Source organism: Chiloscyllium plagiosum, chromosome 10 (genome assembly GCF_004010195.1).
Source record: "Chiloscyllium plagiosum isolate BGI_BamShark_2017 chromosome 10, ASM401019v2, whole genome shotgun sequence".
NCBI classification, from domain to species: Eukaryota; Metazoa; Chordata; class Chondrichthyes; order Orectolobiformes; family Hemiscylliidae; genus Chiloscyllium; species Chiloscyllium plagiosum.
The window spans coordinates 38,153,876-38,177,061 of record NC_057719.1 but is presented as its reverse complement, the minus strand read 5'-3'; the positions used below and the strand labels follow the sequence as shown (position 1 = coordinate 38,177,061).

General features: G+C 39.5%; 1 protein-coding gene across 3 annotated transcripts in view; it reads right to left on the bottom strand.

Annotated features, from left to right (window-relative positions):
- Window positions 1-23,186, bottom strand: part of rcor1 (REST corepressor 1) — a 122,608-nt gene that overhangs the window by 34,103 nt on the left and 65,319 nt on the right. For all 3 annotated transcript variants that reach the window (XM_043697453.1, XM_043697452.1, XM_043697454.1), the window contains exon 4: window positions 2,927-2,979. In XM_043697453.1, coding sequence (XP_043553388.1) covers window positions 2,927-2,979 — 53 coding nt within the window. The remainder of the gene's footprint in view (window positions 1-2,926; window positions 2,980-23,186) is intronic.

Here is a 23,186-nt window from a genome sequence, read left to right as displayed (position 1 = left end):
TCTTTTTCCACATAAGGAGTCAGCTATTACGAGGGGGCATAGCTTTAAATTAAGGGGGGGGTAGGTATAGGACAGATGTTAGGGGTAGGTTCTTTACTCAGCGAGTCGTGAGTTCATGGAATGCGCTGCCTGTGGGAGTGGCAGAGTCAGAATCATTGGCGAACTTTAAGTGGCAATTGGATAGGTACATGGATGGGTGCTTAAGCTAGGACAAATGTTCGGCACAACATCGTGGGCCGAAGGGCCTGTTCTGTGCTGTATTGTTCTATGTTCTCTGTTCTATGGATCACATCGCAAAGCTCAAGAGGGGCAGGGCACTTTTAATTATTCATTTTGAATAAAGAATCTGTCTTTGAGTAAGAAAAATGATTAAGTTTGGCATGAAAATTGAAACTGTATAAGATTGGAGAAAAGTAGATTTCAGCAAGGAGGGAAGCTGACAGATAAATTAGGAAGAAATTAGAACAATTAATGTGCATCAAGTAATCACATTTCAAAAAATATTAAACCAGAAGTTGCCAGAATTATGTAAGCATGAAATATGCCCAATAAAGGTCAACAAGACTTTACAGACTTTAATATTGAGAGAAGCAGTTAAACAAAATAAAAACAACGGTAAATATTCAAGGAGATAAAAGGATGGTGAAGAAACTGAATAAGGAGAAGTTTCTGCTTTTTGACGTGCACCAGCAGGGATGGAACACATGAGACAAGGAATCAGAGACAATAAACTAGATAATTTTGAAACAAAATTACCAAAAAAAAAACTAAAAAGCTTGCAGAGCTCAGAAAAAGGTGGAAAGTTTGCCTGAAGGTGCACTAAAATGTTGAGGTAAAGATAAATCAGAACCTCAAATCACAACCTTTCCAACATGTGAAATGGAAATTCCTGGGGGGGGGGGGGGGGGAATGGGTGCAGGCATCCAAACTTTAGAGAATCTTTGATTACAATTTTATGGCCAGTTTGCAGCGTCCTACAATAACAAGCACCTGAACACCATGCAGAGGGGGTGCAGAGGAGATTCACAAGTTGATTCCACAGAAAAGAAGTTTCAATTATGACAGACACTATTTATTCCTTGAACTAAGAAAAGTGAAAAAAGGTATTCAAAGCCAATATGACTTTAATAAGTGAAAGTGAGATAACTATTTCTTGATATCTCAGTGGGTGTGCATAGATTTAAAAATACCAAGAGAACAAAATAAATGGTAAGGACATTTATTATCCATCTTAAGTTAGGTAGCTGTTCAAGAATGAATCAGAAACAGTGCAAAGGAATTGTAATAGCTGTTAAATATTTGACCAGGACCTAAACTGAACCAGCAGTATAAATATTGTGCTTTTAAGAGTGGGTCAGAGGATGAGAATGCTTTTTTAAAATTCTTTCAGCGTGTATGGGTATCACAAACATGGCCAGCATTTATTGTACATCGCTAATTGCCTGCAAAAGGCAGTGATATGCCACCTTCATAAACCATTGCAGTCAATTTGGTACAGGTATATTACAGGGTTGCTAGAAAGGGAATTTCATGAGTTTGACAATGAAACCGTAATATTGCTCCATGTAAAAATGGCATGCCATTTGGCGGGAAACTTAAGGTGGTGGCATTTGCATATATCTGCGCCCTTGTCGAAGTGGCAGAGGTTGTTGGTTTATTTTGGACGAAGTAAACACTAACACCGTGCATTCATGTTGCAGGAAGTGAATATTTAAGTTTCATGGATAGACAGCCAAACAAGTGGACTACTTTATCTTGGATGGTGCTCAGCTGAGAGCTGGTTAAGTCACTAATGCAAGATAAGTGAAAGGTGTTCATAATGCTCATGACTTGTCTCATGTGAAATAATTGACTAAATCATACAGCATCACTTTTTCAGGGTGCTCCACGTGGACAAAATTTAAACTAAAAATAAGCAAAGGGGTGAAACCAGCAAGTGTAAATAGGTGCTTAGTAAAAAGATTGGGGCGAGGAGTGAAACTTTGAGAGGTTTGCCCAGAGCATTCCAGGGAATAGAGTTTAGATCATTGGAAGCACAATTCCACAGACATAGGTACAGAAAATTTGGGGAAAGGTTAGTTGCAAGGTTGGAGGAGATGAAAGAAAGAATACAGAACCACAAAGGGATTCAAACATTACATAATAATTTTACACCTGAAATGGTGATGGCTAGTATAGATTTGCTGACAAGAATATACAGTGTTGACGTGAGCAAAAGGGAACAACTTTGGTCTTCGCAGTGTTCAATTAGATAATTAAGGTGTTGGACAGGAAGTCCAATAAGAAGTGTACAAGTAAGGTGGTTCTGTCAGCACACAGACACAAGCTGAAACCACATCTGCAATTGGAATCACCATGGGGACCATGCAGCAAATAAAAAGGAAGGGACCAAGGACAGAATACTTGGGAGGCAATAGTCAAGGGACAGCAAGATTCCTTGCAGTTGTTCTGACTATAATTTGCAGGTTACAGTGGAAATAAGGTAGGGAGTTCACAATGAAACAGAGAGGGGAGGGGAGGTGGAGAAGAAATGTTAGTTTTCTACAATCAACAGGACAGATAGTAAACAATACACAGAGATTAAGGGTTATGCATCGCAGTCACTTACAATAATTCTACAATTTTAATCCAGTGCTGCAGCAGGGATAAAACCTGTGGAGAAGTTCAAATAGAGTGTGGAAAACACGCGATAACATTCAACAAGGGAAGTTGAAGATGGAGCTCTAGCTTAGAAGGACAAAGGGATTGAAAATAGGCTTACTGAAGCAGAGAAGATACGCAGACAGCAACTTTAAAATGGAGAGGTTAGTATCAGGGGAAAGACAGCCATTTCAACAACAGTTAGCATGAGGGCTGGGAAACTAAGCGGTCAGATTAGTCAGAAGACGACCAAGGATTAAATTTTAGATCTTAAAAGATTTATTACCTGTTCCATGTTGTAGCCATGCTTCTCTTTGGCGATTGAAATGTACTCATCCACTGAAAATGCAAAGCAAAAGGTTTTTAAAAAAAGTTCATATTTAGTGACAATTAACAAAAAGATAGTCTTTGCCACCTGCATGTTAACCTAGTCGAGTGAACCATGATCCCACTGTTGAACCCAGACTTTTATTCCACTGAAATAACCAGAATGAAATGGGGCAAATTTTAAGGACAAGCAATCCACTCGAATTAACACGCTAATAGTGAAGAGAAGAATTTACCTTTATATCTTAGCCAGACTCAAGATGAAATAGGATCTTCAAGACCAATGAAAGTATTTACATCAGTACTGCTGTAACTTAATGCATAAAACAACTGAAAACAACTTAAAAGCTTGCTCTTTGGACCAAAAACCACACGTTTAAACAACAGGAATTTCCTCTTTTTAATCAGATATTTGTCTGGGATACCTTATCATTGAATATAATTAAGGCTGAAACATGCAGCAAGGAATCTCGGGATAAAGGGAGCAGACAGGAAAGTGGAGGTGAACCGATTAACCATGATTATACTGAATGGTGCAGTAGGTTGAAAGTGCTATATGGTATTTTCCTGTTCTTACTTCAAGTCACTGCAATAATGAGATAGATTTAAAAAGTATGCAGAACAGAAGCTATTGCCAAACATAATGAAGTAGTTGAGAGTGTCAATGATTAGTCATTCAGAGCATTAAATATTTCCTTCCAACCAAAAAGACACAAAGATTGTATTAACTAAGTAAACCTGTTTACATGATATCGTTCAGGGCTACCTCACAAGTTACAACAAAAGAGCTTCTATAAAGCAGGAAGCAACAAAAATCAAGGTTGAAATAAAAATTAAATGCTGGAAAACTGAGTGAGTTGGCAGCGTCTATGGACAGACAGAAACAGGGTCAATATATTGGTCCAAAGGATGATACTAGACTCAAAGAAATTAACTGTTTCTCACTCCACAAATGCTGCCAGATTTGAGTTTTTTTTTTAGAAAGAAACTATTTCAGAATTTTGGCATCTGCAGTTTTTACAAAAGTCAATGGTGGCCTGAAGCACGTGAATTGTGCGGTATATTGTCCTCAGGTCTGCGTGGGTTTCCCCTGGGTGCTCCGGTTTCCTGCCACAACCCAAAGATGTGCAGGTCAGGTGAATTGGCCATGTTAAATTGCCCATAGTGTAGGGCCTGTTTCCATACTGTAGGGAAACAAATTGTATTTGCCTAAATTTCTCAAAATAAGATGAACAGGATGAAACAAAGAAAAAGCACATTTTCTGATTTTCTATCATGACCAAAAACCAGCCTTCTCCCATGCAATAATTATTATTTAAATCAATGATCTCACACAAATTACACACTGCAGCATTTACCTAACACTGAGTTTCCAGTTCTGGTACATCTTTTCTCTGGCATCGGTTTCAGAGTTTTGCAAAAAAAAAAAAAATGGTATGCATGGAAACATACATATAGTTTGCTCTGACATAATGTGATAGTTCTGCTCTCGTGTGATCTTTTATTATAAGAAAATCACGAAATAGCAACACTATGTAAACTAGTGGAGCCAGAATGGCATTATAGCCAATAAAAGTAAGGAAAATTTGCATTCTACAAATGGTCTAAATTCCCCAATCGTGTTAAAGTCAATTCACATTGAAGAAATGCACGTGGTAGCAGAACACACTTTACAAACAAATGAGCAATAACAGTCCTTCCAGGCTCGCGAGCCTACTCCACCATTCAATAAGATCATGAATAATCTGATTGCGACCTCAACTTTCCCACCTTTCCCTGACAGATACTTGACTAACAAGGGAATCAAGCTAACTTTGAATATTTTTAAAGCAATGGCTCCACCACAGTGGAAGTGTTCCAAAGATGCATAACCTTTGGGGGCGGGGGGATCAGTTTAAAAATAATGGGCCTTCTATTTAATGTGCCCCCATTTCTGGTGTTTCCCATAACAGGAAACACTCCAGCAACCAACATGTAAATGGATCATTACATCCTTGCAGAATCTTATGTCTTAATAAAAACAATCACTTACACTTCTGAACTTCAGTGGAAAACAGGCCAACCTATTAACCTTTCTTCACAGATATAGCCAAAAGTTTGCATATTCTAAGTTTTACACCCATAGTCTGTGAAGAAATAGTTTTGTCAATGAAAGTGCATTCAGACTCTAATTTTTAATCGGAAACAGCTCAATATAAAAATCTGCTCTGCAACTGTACATTGCCAACAATCTTACAATTCAAACAACACATTCTTAGTCCACAAAATGGTGGTATGGTTGGTGCCTGCCTTTTATAAACAGTGATTTGATCTTCAGCACCACAGTATCGACTGATGTGAGCTTTTCCACAAAGTTTTTGATTAATTCATTAGCTTCCAACAGGCAACCATTCAACAACATGTCTGCAATCTTCTGTAACTAAAGCACTAAGTAATGCTGTATTAGTGTCCATCTCAATTATGCCTGTTTTCTATAGCTTTGGTGTGAGCATATCTGGTGTACAATTTTGGTCTCCTAAACCAAAGAATGATCTCTTTAAAAGGAGCCTACAATTTAGTTTCACCTACATTGTATCCTCAGCCACAAAGGCTGTCCTGTGTCATTTGGTTATGAAGTTAACAAAAAAAAAGTTGGTGACAATTATTAACAAAGCTTGAAACCATTGCAAGTAAATGGTCCTTCCTATACTCAAGTACTTAGCAGATATTCACATTATATTTTGATAAATTCAGCAATGCTACAAAATGCAAAGTCTTTTCTCTTCCGTTATTCAAGTAATTCAAGAAACCGTTCAAATATTGCTGAACTTCAAGATCTAATTCCCAAAACAATCCAATTCTAATAAACCAACTTTTTATTTTCAGTTGTACTCACAGTAATTTATATGCTTAAACCAGCATAGTGATTCAATCCCAAGATTGGAGACCTCAGTTTCATAATTTAATAACTTTAACCACATTCCATAATATAGACATTTTTTGATCTCATCTGTAAAGCTCCTTCCTCAGAGAAGGATTGTGCTTTTAAGACCTCACATTCAGGCAAGCAAATGCTAGGGAAAATAAATACTTGTAATATGTTAGAGGTGATTCTCGGAATTTTCTTATGGAATCAATTCCAAAACTCTCTAAAATTTGTTTTTAATTCATTCACAGGATGAGGGTGTCACTGGCTAAGCTAGCATTAATTGCCCACCCCAACTGCCCCACAGTCAACCAGATTGATGTGGATCAGAAGTCACATGTAATCCAGATTAGATAATGATGGTAGCTTCCTTCCCTGAAGGACATTAAATGAATCAGATGGGACTTTACTGACAAACCATTACCATGGTCATTTTAATCTTAAATCAAAATTTTTTAATTGATTTCAGTTCCACTATCTGCCATGGCAGGATTCGAGCCTAGGCCCCAGGGTTAACAACAAGGTTAGTACCATTAAGCCATTGTCCCCTCTTATCGAGTTCAAGCACAAGTATAAAATCATTGCTGACTGTCATAAAAACCTAGCCAGTTCACTAACGTGTTTTAAAGAAAACCATTCCCTGACCTGGTCTGGCCTATGTGAACTCAATAATGTGCTCAACTCTTAACTGATCACAGAGCTGGCCTAGCAAGCCATTTAGTTGTAACAAACTGCTGAAAAGTCCCAAAGAAATAAACCTTGCCTGACTATCTGGAATTGACCTAGGTAATAAGTAAACACAATGATGAGGACTCTGACATCCAGGAACCAGTTTCAGAATTGCTCAGACTAGTCAAAACAGCAGCCAGTCATAATCATGCTCAAAGAATCATACCTAAAGACAGACAATGTCCCAGACAATAGTATTACCATTTTTAGGTGTGTCCTGTATCACTGTCAGAGTAAAGTTGGCAGAAGTGACAAGTCAGAGGTGTACAGTCAATAGGAAGATTCTCTAAGAGTTCACAACATTTAAGTCTGGGACCCATCAAATTCCATGGAATCAGGTCAGATTTCATTTTGGGATCTGATTTGTCTAGTAATAACATCAGGTATAATCATAAGTGGTTCAAGGCAGCAACTACACCACCTTCTCAACAGCAACTAGGGATGAACAGAAAGTGGATACAGACAACGGTGATGGACAATAAATTCCACAGTTATAAAACAGAGGTTGACCTTCCTCGGAAAACTAAAACCGAAACATTCAAAGAAAAGCGCCTCGCCCTATAATCTTTTGAAAAGTGGTGTAACCAGCCCTTCAGCAACTTCTAGTGATTAAATGAAATAAATTCCTGACATTCACTTTAAAACCAACAAGACAATTTATCTATCTAACTCTGACAGTGAACAAATTAACTGAACTATTAACAAACCGAACAAACCTTTTACCCAACTTTTCCTAAATAAAGCAAGATTCTAATGGTATAGCGTTCCAATAAATAGAAGTCCCACTCATTAGAAAAAAAGACTTTAGACTCTCAAAATAACAGCCAGATTACGTGCCTTCTGTGTCAATTCTTCTGTGAGGAGTGCCTTCTATCATTGGTACCTTTGGTATTTAGATTTTGTTTTCTCTAAGTCATAGATAAGGCTGAAAGCCAGCGATACTCTCTCAAAACAGTGTTGAGGGCCATTAGCACTGGTGAGCGGCAACTAGCTCTCGGAGTCTCTGTCCAAATGACCCTTTTATACATCTCAATCATGACATATCAATATTTCTTACAGTTAGACTGGTCTTTTGTCAAAACCAGATTTAAATTTAATAGGTTTTTGGGAAGTACCTGGTTCAAATTGACTGGCTAAATTTAAAAGCCTGTTGTCTTGGTACAAACTGCTGCTTGGCCTGCGAACCATATGGCCTTTCCATACAAATATTTCAATTTGGGCTGTGTACTTGGCATTTAAACGTCTAAGCACCAAAAAGCACCTTTTTGTTTAAAAGGGACCACACAATGCTTTCCCCATTTTACAAACACCAATTGTAACTTCCTGCCTCCCAATTACTCAACTCCTATACTCAAAACTTCTCAGCAATGAAGGTATCTTAACCACCATGCAAACTTCAAAGAATTATATACCTGAACCCTTAGGTCTCTGTTCTACAACACTACCCAAGGCCCTACTTTTAGATGTACAAGTCCTGTGCTTGTTGTTTTACAAAAATTCAATACCTTACATCTATCCAAATTAAACTCCATCTGTCACTCAAGATCTCTTTGTGATCTTAGATAATCTTCTTCACTATCGATTTAAATACTCAAATGTTGAGGGTTTCTGCCTTTAAAGGCAGTGAGTCCCAGATTCTCACCATCTGCTGGGTAAAAGTTTTTTCTATCCCTTAGTTTAAGATCTATGCTCCTCTTTGGTCACTGATCTCTCCATCGAGACAGACAATTTATTTCTATCTACCCTATCAATTCCCCTCAATTTTATACATCTCAATCATGTCATCTCTCAACCTCCTGTGCTTTAAGAAAAGCAACACCAGTCTGTCCAATTTCTCATCAGAAATTTTCCAGCCTATGCAATATCCTGATGCGTGTTGCCTCCCTGGTACTGCAACCTCTATACTCTAGAACTTTAGTAACTGTTCATAGATTGAAAGAACCAGCAAACACTGAGTAAATGTTTACAAACAGTTACACAAAAGGAATTAAAAAACAACATGCCAATTAACCATTCCTAAGAACAAGGCGTCAAAGTAACATATACTATTTCCCAGGAGAGGAGGTAACTAGCTATGAGACAAATTGGCAATACGATTGCCAGCAGAAGGAATGTTCTGAGGTGAAGGGGTTAATGGGAGACTGTGCTTCAAACGAACAGCTAACACTGACTGTAACAACGAACAGAGAACTAGGTGGAGTGCAGCTAGTTTTTACACCCAGTAAGCAAGCTACTGACTTGGTTACTTCATGCGTCATAAATAATGTCAAACCACAAACTAAACAAAACAAAATCCTACAAGAGTTCAACTTTGGGATTCTTTATCAGAACTCCAGAGAATTATTCTGCACAAGGATTGAACCATGGACACCGAGAGACAGACATTGTTGGTTGGAATCGTTGCTAAATTCCACCATTAATGAGGTAACAGTTAAGTTAGGTCGAGAGGCAATACTTGCTTACTTGAAGGTCATATTTACTTTGAAGGGTCTACATGCAATAAAGTTTAAATAATTGTTTCAGTATTGGATTGTGAGCGATTTCTTAATAAGTAGCTGTATTAAAGATAGCTTGTGAAAATTTATATAACACAGGGGAGGGGCCATACTAAACTTTGTATTGAGAAGTGAGCCAGGAAGTCAGTTTCAGTGGGGAATAGCAATCATAATTCTATAAGTTTTAAGAGCCTTTTGAAGGCTAGATGGTCAGAGATAATGACCATTCATGCTCTTGTGAGGATAACTGATAAGGATGGCAAGAACTCGGGATGACAAGAGATTTAGAAACTTGGTCAAAAAGAAAAAAAGGAAGCAAATGTAAAGTTTAGGAAACTGAAATCAGACATGCCCTTGAGGAATACAAAGGAAGTAGGGAGTAATGTAAAGAGATAGGAAGGGCTAAAAGTGGCCATGAAATGTCATTGGCAAATCGGATTAAGGAGAATCCCAAGGCATTTTATACATATATTAAAGGCTAAAAATGGTAGCCAGGGAAAGAACAGGTCCACTCAAGGACAAAAGGAAGTGGGAGACTTCATTAAATGAGTACTTAGCATTATCCATGTCCGTCTTGCTGTTAACCAATGCAAAGATTCAGGAGGGTATGTTGATTTTCTACAGCAACAAGGATAATCCAGGAAATTATAGGCCGGTGAGCTTTACATCAGTAATAGAGTAATTATTAGAGAAGATTCTTAGGACAGGATTTACTCTTAGTTGGAAAAGAATGGATTTTAGGGATAGTCAGCATGGATTTGTGCATATCTAAATAGCAAAAGAAAAGCTTAGAGGAGAAAAATGCACAGTGCAGTGCACCAAATAATAACACATAATATGCGCCCATTATTTTATCATTAGGGCTAGGAATAAGAGCAATATGTTCATACTGTGCACACAGTTATACAGAAATAGGTATGCTAATCTTAAGATTGTTGCCACTGCTAAGCTTGCATTGACTTGCTTGACTTTATTGACTATACTTGAACTTATCAGCAAGAGTGTGGAGTGTGCATGAGGCAATCAATCCGGGTGTTTGCCAACAGGAAACCCTGGATGAATCATGACATACAGAACCTGCTAAAAACCAGACGTGAAGCCTTCAGATCAGCAGACCCACTCAATTATAAGGAATCCAAGTATGACCTTCACAGAGCCATTGCAGCCAAGGACCAATACTGATCCAAACTAGAGACCCAGACAGACACCCAGTGACTTTGGCAAGGACTAAATGACATCATAGGTTCCAAAAAGAGAGTGCAAGATAGCAGACAATGGCACATCCCTCCCAGATTGTCTCAACACCTTCTATGCTCGCTTTGAGCAGAATTTCAGCAGAGAGGTAACACCTATTCTGACAAGTCCTGACGAACCTATCCCAACAGTCACTACAGAGGTCAGATCAGTTTTTTCATATGACTTCAAGGAAAGCGATGGGACCAGATGGAGTACCAGGCCGTGCACTCAGAGCATGCGCAGATCAACTGGCAGAGGTCTTCTTGGACATCTTCAACCTCTCCCTGCAGCAGGCCACTGTCCCTCCTGTTTCAAGAGGGCCAACATTATCCCTGCGCCTAAGGAAGCATGTCTCAATGACTAACACCTAGTGGCCATAACTTCTGTGGTCATGAAGTGCTTTGAAAGGCTAGTCCATGGCATTAATCAACGCCAGCCTCCTTACTACACTTGACCCACTCCAATTTGCCTATTGGACCAAAAGATCCATGTCAGATGCCATAATCACTTGCCCTTCACCCCTCCCTAGAACATCTTGACACCAAGAACAGCTAATCAAGAATCCTACTCATTGACGACAGTTCAGCCTGCAACACTATCATCCACTCGAGACTGATTACTAAACTTAGTGATCTCTGATTAAGCTCCACTCTCTGCAACTGGATCCTCAGTTTCCTGACCCACAGACCACAATCAGTGAAGACTGGGGACAATATTTCATCCTCATTAACACAACCTCCCACCTACAGAATCCATCTATCAGGCCCGCTGTCAACGAAAGCTGCCAGCATTCTCAAAGATGCCACCCTGGCAATGTTTTTCTACAACCTTTACCATCGGGGAGTAGGTACAGAAGCCTGAACACATGCATCAGCTGATTTCGAAACAGTTTCTACCCTACTGTTAGAATATGGAATGGGCTCACAAACTCTTAACATTCACCTGTACCTGTGTTTTTGTTTTTGTCGCTGTTTACCTACTTACTTATCTATGCTACTTAACTCTATGATCTGCCTATATTACTCGGAAGACAAAACTTCTCACTGTGCCTCAGGTACACATGACAATAAATTAAATTCAATTCAATTCAATTGTACTACACAAAATAAATAACTATTGTGATGTTCTATCTCCTAGGAAAGAGGCTTCTAATTTCAAATAATTTAAAATATTAATGGAGCTTTTATTGATTAAATTGCGAACAAATATTTCAAATGTTTTTTTTAGGAAGTCACTATGCACCCTCTAGTGGTGACATAGTAACACTGTTAGAAATTTAACTGTGCAATAGGGCTAGGGTCTGTCATGACTGACAGAATAAACACTGCAACAAATATAGCTGGCAATTTATACATACACTATACAGTTATGAAATACCTGACCCAAAGACAAAACCACAACATTATGCAAATCTGAGGCGGGGTTGGTGGGGGGGGGCGTTAAATGGGAAGAATGCAACTCAAGTATATGGAAAGAAGTTGAACAAGAATGAACCAATAAAGGAGTTTTTTTTTAAAAATCATTTTGATTATAGACTGAAATGAGAAAAGAACTGCTTTAAGAACCAAGGATTGCTGAAGGATTACCGAATGTTTTTGAAAGCAAGTAACCAGACACCGTTAAGCACCACTTACACAACCATTTATACAACAGCTGCTTCAAGCAGTAATATTTCAGAGAACGGAAGTCAAAAGGTGTGCACAACTGGATGTACAGTCAACAATAAGTAGCTGATTGATCTATTGACTAATCATGACAGAGGCCTTCTGCCTACTAACAACTGCGATTGCTTCTTAGTTGGGTGGGAAACCAGCAATTTCTGAGCAAATCAGGAGATCTGTTTTCTGCAATAATAGCCAATAAGCCAAAAGAAAACCACTATTTTTCTTCAGCAGTTGTTGTTAGTTGTGACTTTTAATTAATAGGTCAGATCTTTCATAAATGTGAATCTGCTATACCATGTCTCGTACAAACCAGTGGAAGCATCCAGGCAAGACAGACAGTAGATTTCTGATCAGCACAAGAATCTCAGTTGATCCCGTAAGCACAATTGTTTGTCCAATCTTCTCTCTGCCTATAACACTTTTTTTGTGCTGTATGCATTGAATTAAGGCAAGATTAAAGGGGTTAGGAGTTTTAACTAGTCAAGTTATATGCTGACTGTTCATAATTGCTTATTGTTACCAATAAATAGACTTTAGCTACAGGTAATGTTTGTTCAGTACAGTAAACTGGTCGTGCTGTGAATTTAGATCTAAAAGGCAGATAAATTGATGAAGTCTGTGTACATTTAAGGAAGATTTTAAACTTACGCAACAACTAGGAATAGTAGGGCTTGACTTCCAGTGCAGTACCTCAGCAAGGCATGATAGTAACAGGAATTTAATGATAATTGTTGGGTAGGGGAATGCAGAGACAGGAAGGGCAGGGAATGAAAGCATGCATCAAGGAAGATGTCATTGTTCAAACATTAGGTAATTGTTCTGGAACATGCAGCTTTGCATCACTGTTTTTTTCTGTTTAACTTCTTGCATAAAAGTAACTGCCAATGCTAACTCATGGCTTTAAAATCAACTTGGATTTCCTATACTGCAGAAGAGTTCAATCATGAAAACGTAGCAAGTGGCAATGTTTCAGCTGCAAAATATAAAAGCACTTGGCTGTCTAAATGTTGTGGCCAAGGATTTGGAAGTGCTAAGGAAACACTGACCTGTTACAGTTCATCGCATATAGATAAACACTGCTGCTGAGTGTCAATGGAAGAGGGAACTATGTTTAAAGATTTAGTGCTAATCAAGTGGCTTGACCTAGGTGGTGTCAAGTTTCTCAAGTATTGCTGAAGCTGCGCACATCCAAGCAAATGATAGGTATTCATTCACACTCAGACTTGTGCCTTATAGATGGTAAACAGACTTTAGGGAGTTAGGAGTGAGTTATTTACTGCAGGATTCCTAGCATCTGGCCTGCTGTCACAGCCTCAGTACTTATAAGGCTAGTCCAGTTGAGGTTTTGGTCAATAATAACTCCAGAATGTTGACAGTGGGGAATTCAGAGTGTGAATACTACGGAATACTCAAGAGGTGGTGGTTACATTCTCTCCTGTTGGAAATGGTTACTGTTCATTGCCCCACTTGTGACATTATTTGCCACTGGTCAACATGAGCCTTAATAATTTCCAGGTCATGGTCATTCAGACATGGACTGATTTTGTGTCTGAAAAGTCAGAAATGGGGGTGAACATTGCTTGCGGATGACAGCATAATTGCTATTTGTAACTTTATAATGAAGTGAAGATCATTGATGGAGCAGATGAAGATGATTAGATGAAAGTTATGGCAATTCTCTACAAACAAGCCTTAACTAACCGGAAGGATTTTCAGTGACCTTGAAACGTTAAGCAGAGATAGAGGAGAATTGTTTAGCAGTGTTCCATTAGGTTGGAAATGTATTCACACACACAAAAGCTACCTTTCAACACAAGTGCATTGTTTTTGAATGAATTTGCTTAGTAGTTTAAAGCTAAAAGCAAGGTCGTATATGACACCATTCTACTTTTGAGGAAATATCTGGGTAACTAACTAAAAGCATTGACTGATATTAAAACAATTGAAGTCAGAAGATAGAAAGAATTGAGATGCACCCAAGCCAAACTTAAGATACAAAAAAACTAGAAGTTTGATGTGAAATAATAAACAAGACTGCTTTTACTTGCAATGTCACAGGTGGTGACATAGTCCATATAAGCTTTGCACGAGTTACCATCATTTGTTAGAGATCCCAATTTCAAAATTGTGCTGTGCAATCTCTAAATGCAACCAAGCTGACTCTAAATTGAAATTCCGTGCACGGGAATAAACTGCAGATATTGTTCTCCCCCCAAAGTATGGCAGTTGTATGGCAGTTGTTTTTCAAGTCTTCCATGAACAGATCTTAAGTAACACAAGACTTATTGTTTCAGATAAAAGGCATTTCAATACCAGCAATAACATTATTTCAGCACTTTTACATAAAGCACAAGAAAGCATGCAACTTTTTTGATATTTCACTGTACATTCAATCCTGGAGATGCAGAGGAGTTAAATGTTGCTGCATGTCGATCAGTTCTGATTTGGGTTGGTTTACCACATCCGATTAAATTTTGACTTGAAATGTGAATTCTCAAATTCCCAGTTGAAAATAAACACTGGTAAAGTGGAAGTGGCTCTAGAAAACGTTTAACAGTGACAAGTAAATACAATAGCACTACAGGGGGTACAAGAACATAGGATATGTTTATTATTATTCTAAATTACTGTCATAAATGCAACACTAATCAGTCACCTTCAAAAAGACGCAATAAAGTGCACCTCTGCTGAATTAAAATGAACTATCCCTCCTCCTCACTGTTCATCCCTCTTATTTCAAACACGAGCTTATCAAAACCAGACCATTGGAAATGAATTAACTATACTCAATAATTCGACAATATGTCTGCTTGTTAATGTGTGCAATTATAATATCTAGGGCATTGTTGCTGAGCTGAAATAATGGCATTCACTTAAACAATATTACTGAATAGGACTGCAAAACAAAAACCAACTTTGATAAACAAGAGATTACAAAACAACTGGAATCAGCAAAACGTTATTTAGTGAAAGGAAACAAATATTTTAAAAATATTTTTGAACTGGCTTATTGGTAGACGAATTATTCATTAGTCAGAAGATAAATTCAAGGTGGAAAGTGAATGTTAAACCAACTGATGGGGCAGCTTTCAGAAGTGATAATTTAGGACAAAATTAATTTCACTTACAGAAACAGGTGTGTTTAAGGCAAATCGTGTTTAACTAACTGTGTTTTGTGGTGAAATGAGAGGCTTGATGTAGGTAACCTGGCTGCTGTAATGCAAAGAAGTTCCAATAGACATTCCAAATATCAGACTTTTCAACAAAGTTGGAATAAAGGGATAGCAGCTGAGTGACAGGAAAGAGTAGCGGTGAGGGGCTCACCAGGGTCAGTGCTAGAACCTCTATTTTGCTCAATATTATTAATGGTCTAGACTGGCATGCACAGAGCACACTTTCGAGTGGTGAATGACAAATTGAAAGGGAGGCGATAATCTTGCAGTATGTAAAGGTGTAGGCCAGTGGTATTTTCATTGGGCTGTTAATGTGGTTGGCATGGACCAATTTGGGCCAAATGGCCAGTTTCCACACTGTGGGACTCTATGATCCAGGTTTGAATCCTGCCAATGCAATGGCAGAATTGGAATTCAATTTTTCAAAAATCTGGATTAAGAGTCTAATGACTACTATAAATTCTCAAAACCCATCTGGTTCACTAATGTCATTTTGGGAAGGAAACTGCTATACTTACCTGATCTGGCCTACGTGTAACTCCAGACCCACAGCAATGTGGTTGACTCTTTATTGCCCTCAGGCAATCAGGGATGAACAATAAATACTGGTTTGGCCAGGGATGCCCTCATCCAGTGAATTAATTTTTTAAAAAACATGGAAACACTATGAAATGTGAGGAGAATAATGGTAGGCTTCAACAGGATGTAGGCAGGCTGGTGGGTCAAGGGCTTACAAGTTGACAGCTGAAACCTAAAGCAAAGTAAAGTAGTGTGAAGTGATTCATTTTGATTGGAAGAACAAAGAAGGCAACTTAAAATTAACAGTACAATTCTGAAAAGGATGCAGAGTACAGACACCTTCAGTATCTGTGCAGAAATTAACAAAAGGTTGGCTGGGCAGATTGAGAACAGTCAACTAGCACGAGTTCCAGTTTCTATAAAGTAAGGGTATGGGATACAAAAGCAAGGAACCTCTGATAAATTTGTATAAACTATGCTTTAGCCTCAAATGGAGTATTTATCCAAATGTTTGTGGTATCCTTTATGAAGGACATGAAAATGTCAGGGCATGCAGAAAACATGCACAAGAATGGTTCCATGAGTGAGGAGTTTCAATTGCTTCAGAGATTAGAGGCTGTGGCAAATTTCCTTCAAGAAAAAGGTCAAAAGGAGATTAGTTAGAAAAGCAGAATGACCTCCTTTTGTGCTGTAACCACATTCTACAGATTAAATGGTTGCTGCTACCTCAAGAGCAACAGCTTTCTTTTCTACTAAGAGCATGACCTGCTGTAGCATTAATCTACAGAGATGATAATTTGCTACAGTATCCAGTCTATGTCAAATTAGTAGATTTGACTAGGGTTGGTACAGCTAACTTACATATTGCATAATCGCACCAGAAACACTATTAATGCTCATGAACTATGTTACAGCCTTAAACATCCCACATGCGTTGTCATGTACAAAATTCCTGAGCATTACGTTTATGTATGTATTTTTCAGACTGTAAGGGCAGCACAGTGGTTAGCACTATTACCTCACAGCACCAGAAACAAAGCTTTGAATCCACATTTACGCACCACTCAATGCAGAGTTTGTATGTTTGCCCTGTGTCTGCGTGGGTTTCCATCAGGTGTTCTGGTTTCCTCCCACACCCCAAAAATATGCAGGTACATGGATTGGCAATGCTAAATTGTCCATAGTACCCAGGTACATGCAGGCTAGGTGGATTAACCATGGCAAATGCACAGTTAGAGGATAGGTAAGGGGCTTCAATACATTATCTGGGCCAACATGACACCAATTGTTAAAATTCACTTGAGAATGTAACTATTGTTTAAAAAAAAAAGGTTTTGCAATTTACAAATGAGAACTGAAATCAACATGATTATTCTAAAAGATGAGAGACTTAAACAATCCAGGTCTTTTTCAATATATAATTTCAGTTACATCACACTGTAAACTTTTGCTACAAATTCTGAGTCTTACAATCTTTTAGATTAGATTACTTACAGTGTGGAAACAGGCCCTTCGGCCCAAGTCCACACCGACCCGCCGAAGCGCAACCCACCCATTCCCCTACATTTACCCCCCTACCTAACACTACAGGCAATTTAGCATGGCCAATTCACCTGACCTGCACATCTTTGGACTGTGGGAGGAAACCGGAGCACCCGGAGGAAACCCACGCAGACACGGGGAGAATGTGCAAACTCCACACAGTCAGTCGCCTGAGTCGGGAATTGAACCCAGGTCTCTGGTGCTGTGAGGCAGCAGTGCTAACCACTGTACCACCGCGCCGCCCAAAACACCTGAAAGAGCAGCACTCCAAAAGCTAGTGCTTCCAAATAAACCTGTTGGACTATTACTTGGTGTTGTGTGATTTTTAACTTTGTACAGCCCAATCCAACACCAGCATCTCCTAATCATCTAATATGGTTGTCTTTTTGTGTTTTATAATGTTCTTGAGAAGCTCCTGAGGAAATTTATTATAAAAGTTACTTGAGAAATGGCCAAAAGGGCTGCTTGTCAGACTAGGGGCCTGTGACCAGCAGTGTGCCACAAGGATCAATTGCTTTTTATCACTTATATAAATGATTTGGATGTGAATATAGGAGGTATGGTGAGTAAGTTTGCAGATGACACCAAAATTGGAGATGTAATGGACAGTGAAGATTGCTCAGAGGACAACAGGACTTTGATCAGATGGGCAAGTGGCAAATTTAATTTAGATAAATGTGAGGTGCTTAATTTTGGTAAGACAAATCACAGCAACACTTATACACTTAATGGCAACGTCTTGGGAGTGTTGCCGAACAGAAGAGACCTAAAGTACACTTTCATAGTTCCTTGAAAGCACAGTCATAGGTAGATGGGATAGTGAACCTGCTGCATTTTTCCAGCAACACATTTTCAGCTCTGATCTCCAGCATCTGCAGTCCTCACTTTCTCCCAGACGGGATAGTGAAGGCAGCATTTGGTATTCTTGCCTTTATTAGTTAATGCACTGAATATAGGATTGGGATGTTATCTTGCAGCTGTACAGGATATTCATTAGGCCAATTTTGGAGTACTGCATTCAATTCTGGCCTCTGTTAGAGGAAGGATGCTGTGAAACTTGAAAGGGTTTAGAAAAGATTTACAAGGATATTGCCTTTTATAAAAGGGTGAAAGGTTTGAGCTATAGGAAGCAGCTGAATATGCTGGGGCTATTTTCCCTGAAGCATCAAAGACTGAGTGGTAAACGCATAGCTTATAAGGCCATGAGGGGCATCAATAGGGTTAGTAGTCAAGGTTTTATCCCCAGGGTAGAGGATTCCGGAAATAGAGGGCATAGGCTAAGGTGAGAGGGGAAAGATTTAAAAGGGACCTAAAATGACAACTATTTCAGAGAAGATGGTGTATATGTAATGACTACCATACGTGGTTTTGAGGCTGTTACAATTACAACATTTAAGCAGCAAGTGGATGGGTATAAGAATAGGGAGGGATATGGGCCAAACGCTGTCAAATAGGTCTAGATTCATGTAGAGTACCTGGTCAGCATAGACGAGTTGGCCTGATGGTCTGTTTCCGTGCTGTATGAGAAGTGAGAAAGAAAGAACAGAAAGCTAAAGATAGAAAGAAGAGTGAAGCAAGAACATGAAAACAACAAACAGAATCAAGCAAGCTTACCCTTTGACAAGCATCAAGGTATCTGAAAGCAGTAATAACACCTTCAATACAATGAAACATCCTGGCATTGTCTGCAAGATAGGAATCTGACAGCATGACTTTTTCATAGTGTTGTGCAGTACTGTACAATAAAATATGACACCAGCTTTATGGGGAGATATCGTACCAGATCTTCAAAAGCTTGGACAAAGTGGAAAGATAGAGTGGTTTTAAATCATTCAGGGAATATGGACAGCCCTGGCTAGGCAAGCATTTATTGCCTTCAATTCCCATGGAGGTGATGGTGGCAAACTGCTTCATTGAACAGCTGCAGTCTTTGAACTCCAGGATATTGACCCAGAGACAGCAAAAGGACAGCAAACAATTCCAAGTCAGAATGACGTGTGGAATGAAGGGTGTTACGGTTTTCAGGTTTGAAAGTTTCTGTCAAAAGAAATTCTGGTATGTTGCTATAATGTAACATGCAGATGCTCCATATTGGCGCTACTGTGTCAGTGGTGAAAGAAATGAATGTTAAAGATATTGGATAGGGTGCCATTCAAATCAGTTGCTTTGTTGTGGATAATGGGTAAAAACAATGACTGCAGATGCTGGACACCAGATTCTGGATTAGTGGTGCTGGAAGGGCACAGCAGTTCAGACAGCATCCGAGTGGATAATATCAAGTTTCAAGTGTTGTTGGAACTACACATTCAGGCAAGTGGAGAGTGCTCCATCATACTTTTGATCTGTGCTACGTATGTGGCGCGTGTGTGTAAGATTTGAGTTACTCACTGCAGCATTGCTAGCCTGATCTGCGCTACAATCATGCATTACAGAATAGGTCTTTTGGACGATCATGTCTGTACCATAAGAATTATATTAAAATGTTTACATTTGAGACCACAGCATTCATATGGCTAAGAGCTGAAAAATGTGCTACTGGAAAAGCGCAGCAGGTCAGGCAGCATCCAAGGAGCAGGAGAATCGACATTTCAGGCATAAGCCCTTCTTCAGGAATGGGCTAGTTCATACGGCTAGTTCAATTCAGTTTATGGTCAATGATAATCCTCAGTATATTGAGGATGGGGGATTCAGTGATGAAAATGTCATTGAATAATGACCATTGATTCCAGTTTTGCGAAGGCATCTCGGGCTCTCTCAAGTTTGGCAATTACCCCAACGGTAGTCGACTCACACCTCATCTCTGGAACTTGGCTCTCTTGTCTATTACAACCTTGGTTCATACGTGAAGTCAGGAGCTGAGTGGCCCTGGTGGAACCTAGACTAGGCATCAACTGACAGATTATTGCTAAGCAAATGCTGCTTAATTGCACTGTTAATAGCACCTTCTATCACTTCACTGATGATTGAAAGTAGACAGACGGAACAGAAATTGGCCAGGTATGATTTCTTATGCAGGACATCGCTGGACAATATTCTACCTTGTCAGATAGATGCCAGTGTTGCAACTACACTGCAATAGTTTGACGAAGGGCATGCCAAGCTCTCATGCATTTCAGTAATTCTTGCTAGGTAAAGATGGCACCAGAGTACGTTCTATGCTCTTGTTGCTCAGTACTTCTTTCAATTGGTGTTCAAGATGAAGTTGTACTGATTCATTTGATGTGGTAGATAATAATCAACAGGTGGTATCAAGTCAGATGTGAGCAAGGAAACTATGAAAATTCCTGGACTCCAGAGTTAATGTTGAAGATTCCCAGATCAAAGTCCTCCCAAGTGTACATACTGATCTGCCACTCTGGACACTGCACACTGTAGTCCTGCTGGTGGGACAGCACAGGCCAGAGAAAGGTGATGGCATTGTCTAGGGCATTGTTTGCAAGATAGGAATTTGAGAGCATGACATTTTCCACAGTGTTGCTTAACTGGTTTGAGAGATAGCATTCCCAATTGTGGCACTTGTCTTCAGACAAGAGTAAGCAGGATTTACTTTGCAGGGTTCACAGTACTGGATTTCAATGTCTCAGTTGATTCCAGGTGGTCCGTCTGTTTTTTTTTGTTTTAAAAACTTTCCAGGAGGTCACATACAACAGTACTTTGCTAGGTCATTTCAGATGGAAGCCAAAAGTCAACTATGTTATGGGCCTGGGGTCATATGCAAGTCAAAGCAGATCAGGATACTAGGTTTTCTACCCAAAAGAGCACAGGTGATCCAGGCGAGTTTTTACAACAATGATGGTTTCATGGTCACCATTTGACCAGTTTTAATTCCAGGTATAGTATTTGTGATATTTCAGCTTATACCACCAGAGCATTAGGCCAAGCCTCAATTATTAGCGCTGACACTAAAACTTTGCTACCTCTTCCTTTAGGAAGGATTTTAAAGAAAACAGCCACCAACATTAAAAAGTTAATCAATTAAATCAAATATTATTAAATGGCAGCCTAATATTGAAATTTGAATTGGTCCGAGGATTTACAATTGAATTGCTAAAGGTGTATCCTGACAATTCTATTTTAGCAACACATCTACATTATTGGTTCAGTAAGCAAGGCTATTTGCTGTTTTACCATGAAACAATCAGATAAATGGATTCAAAATATTATAAACTGTGAAACTGACCTCAAATTGTTACTATTTCAAATAACCTTCAAAAATGAAATCATACATAATTAAATAGTAACTTACCTTTGCAATATTTCTCATAAGCTAAAGCTTTATCAAATGACTGTCAACTGATTGCATTTGCTGAGATGCTGCACAAAGTAGGATATAATCTTGTGACAGGTGTTTCAACCAGAAATGTCCCAAATCAAGCACTGCAACTTAAGTTCCAATTTGATATCTTCATGATTTTTTAAAAATTTAGATTTAGATTCCCTACAGTGGGGAAACAGGCCCTTCGGCCCAACCAGTCCACACCGATCCTCCAAAGAGTAACCCACCCAGACCCATTTCCCTCTGACTAATGCACCTAACACTGTGGGCAATTTAGCACGGCCAATTCACCTGACCTGCACATCTTTGGACTGTGGGAGGACACCGGAGGAAACCCCCACAGACACGGGGAGAATGTGCAAACTCCACACAGTCACCCGAGGCTGGAATCGAACCTGGGATCCTGGTGCTGTGAGGCAGCAGTGCTAACCACTGAGCCACCGTGCCGCCCTTTTTTTTCCCCAAATCAGCTGATTGACTCCACATTGAATCTCCAAAAGAGCATTCCACCCAGACCCACCCCATCGCGCTAACCTTGCATTTACTATGGCTAGTCCACCTAGTGTGCACATCCCTGGACACTGGGAAATTTACCATGTTCAATCCACCTAACCTGCACATTTTTGGATTATGGGAGGAAACAGGAGCACCCGGAGGAAACCTACTTAGGAATGCAGAGAATGTGCAAACTCCACACAGACAGTCACCCAAGGATGGACTCAAACCCAGGTCCCTTTGAGGCAGCAGTGCTAACCAATGAGCCCTGCTGAGGAGTAAGAATTAGCATTAAAGCTTTAAATCTGAGATACGAACTTCATTAATCTCAAAGAATGAATTTTCAATTTAAAATTCTATTAAAAACCTAGTAAAGAACAGGATGGTAATACCATAAAAGAGAGGTTGTTCCGCAAACTCTTTCCTTTTAACCAGTGGTACACTATACCATCCCTTTGGCTTTCTAAATGTTAGCTTTACAAACTTGTACACAAAAAAGTTTGTTTTTATTCATTCTTAGGATGACTTTAAATGTCGACTCTGCCAATGACATTGAACATCTAAAATTTCCTTCTTGAACTGCTACAGTTTTATGTCGTGCAGGAACAGAGTTCTTGCATTTTCAGCCTGGCAACAGTAAAGGAACAGCAGCAATATATAATTCAAAAGTATGATGGCGTGCAACCTACAGGGTACTTGCATTCTCCTGGCCCTGTCTTTCTGGCGGATAGAGGACAGAGATTTGTAATGTGTCAAGTAAGTCTTTGTGAGCTACTGCAGTGTATCTCAATTGTTATATTCTGGATTATTGGTGCTGGAAAAGCACAGCAGTTCAGGCAGCATCCGAGCAGCTGTAAAATCGACGTTTCGGGCAAAAGCCCTTCATCAGGAATACAGGTACAGTGCCTGGAGAGATAAATGAGAGGAGGGTGGGGGTGGGGAGAAAGTAGCATTGAGTACAATAGGTGGGTGGGGGCGGGCGTGGGGGGATAGGTCAGACAGGAGGGTGGAGTGACCTGTTCGGATCCGAACTCTGCTGGTTTAAAGGTGGCCCGGAGTCCGTGGAGGATTATTTGGTAACGGAGGCAGGTAATGAGGAAGCAAATGTGGCTGTGGTAGCGAGTCTGTTTCAGGACATGGTTGAAAAGCTTCAGGGCAGAGGAAATGACCTGGGAGTTGCAGTGG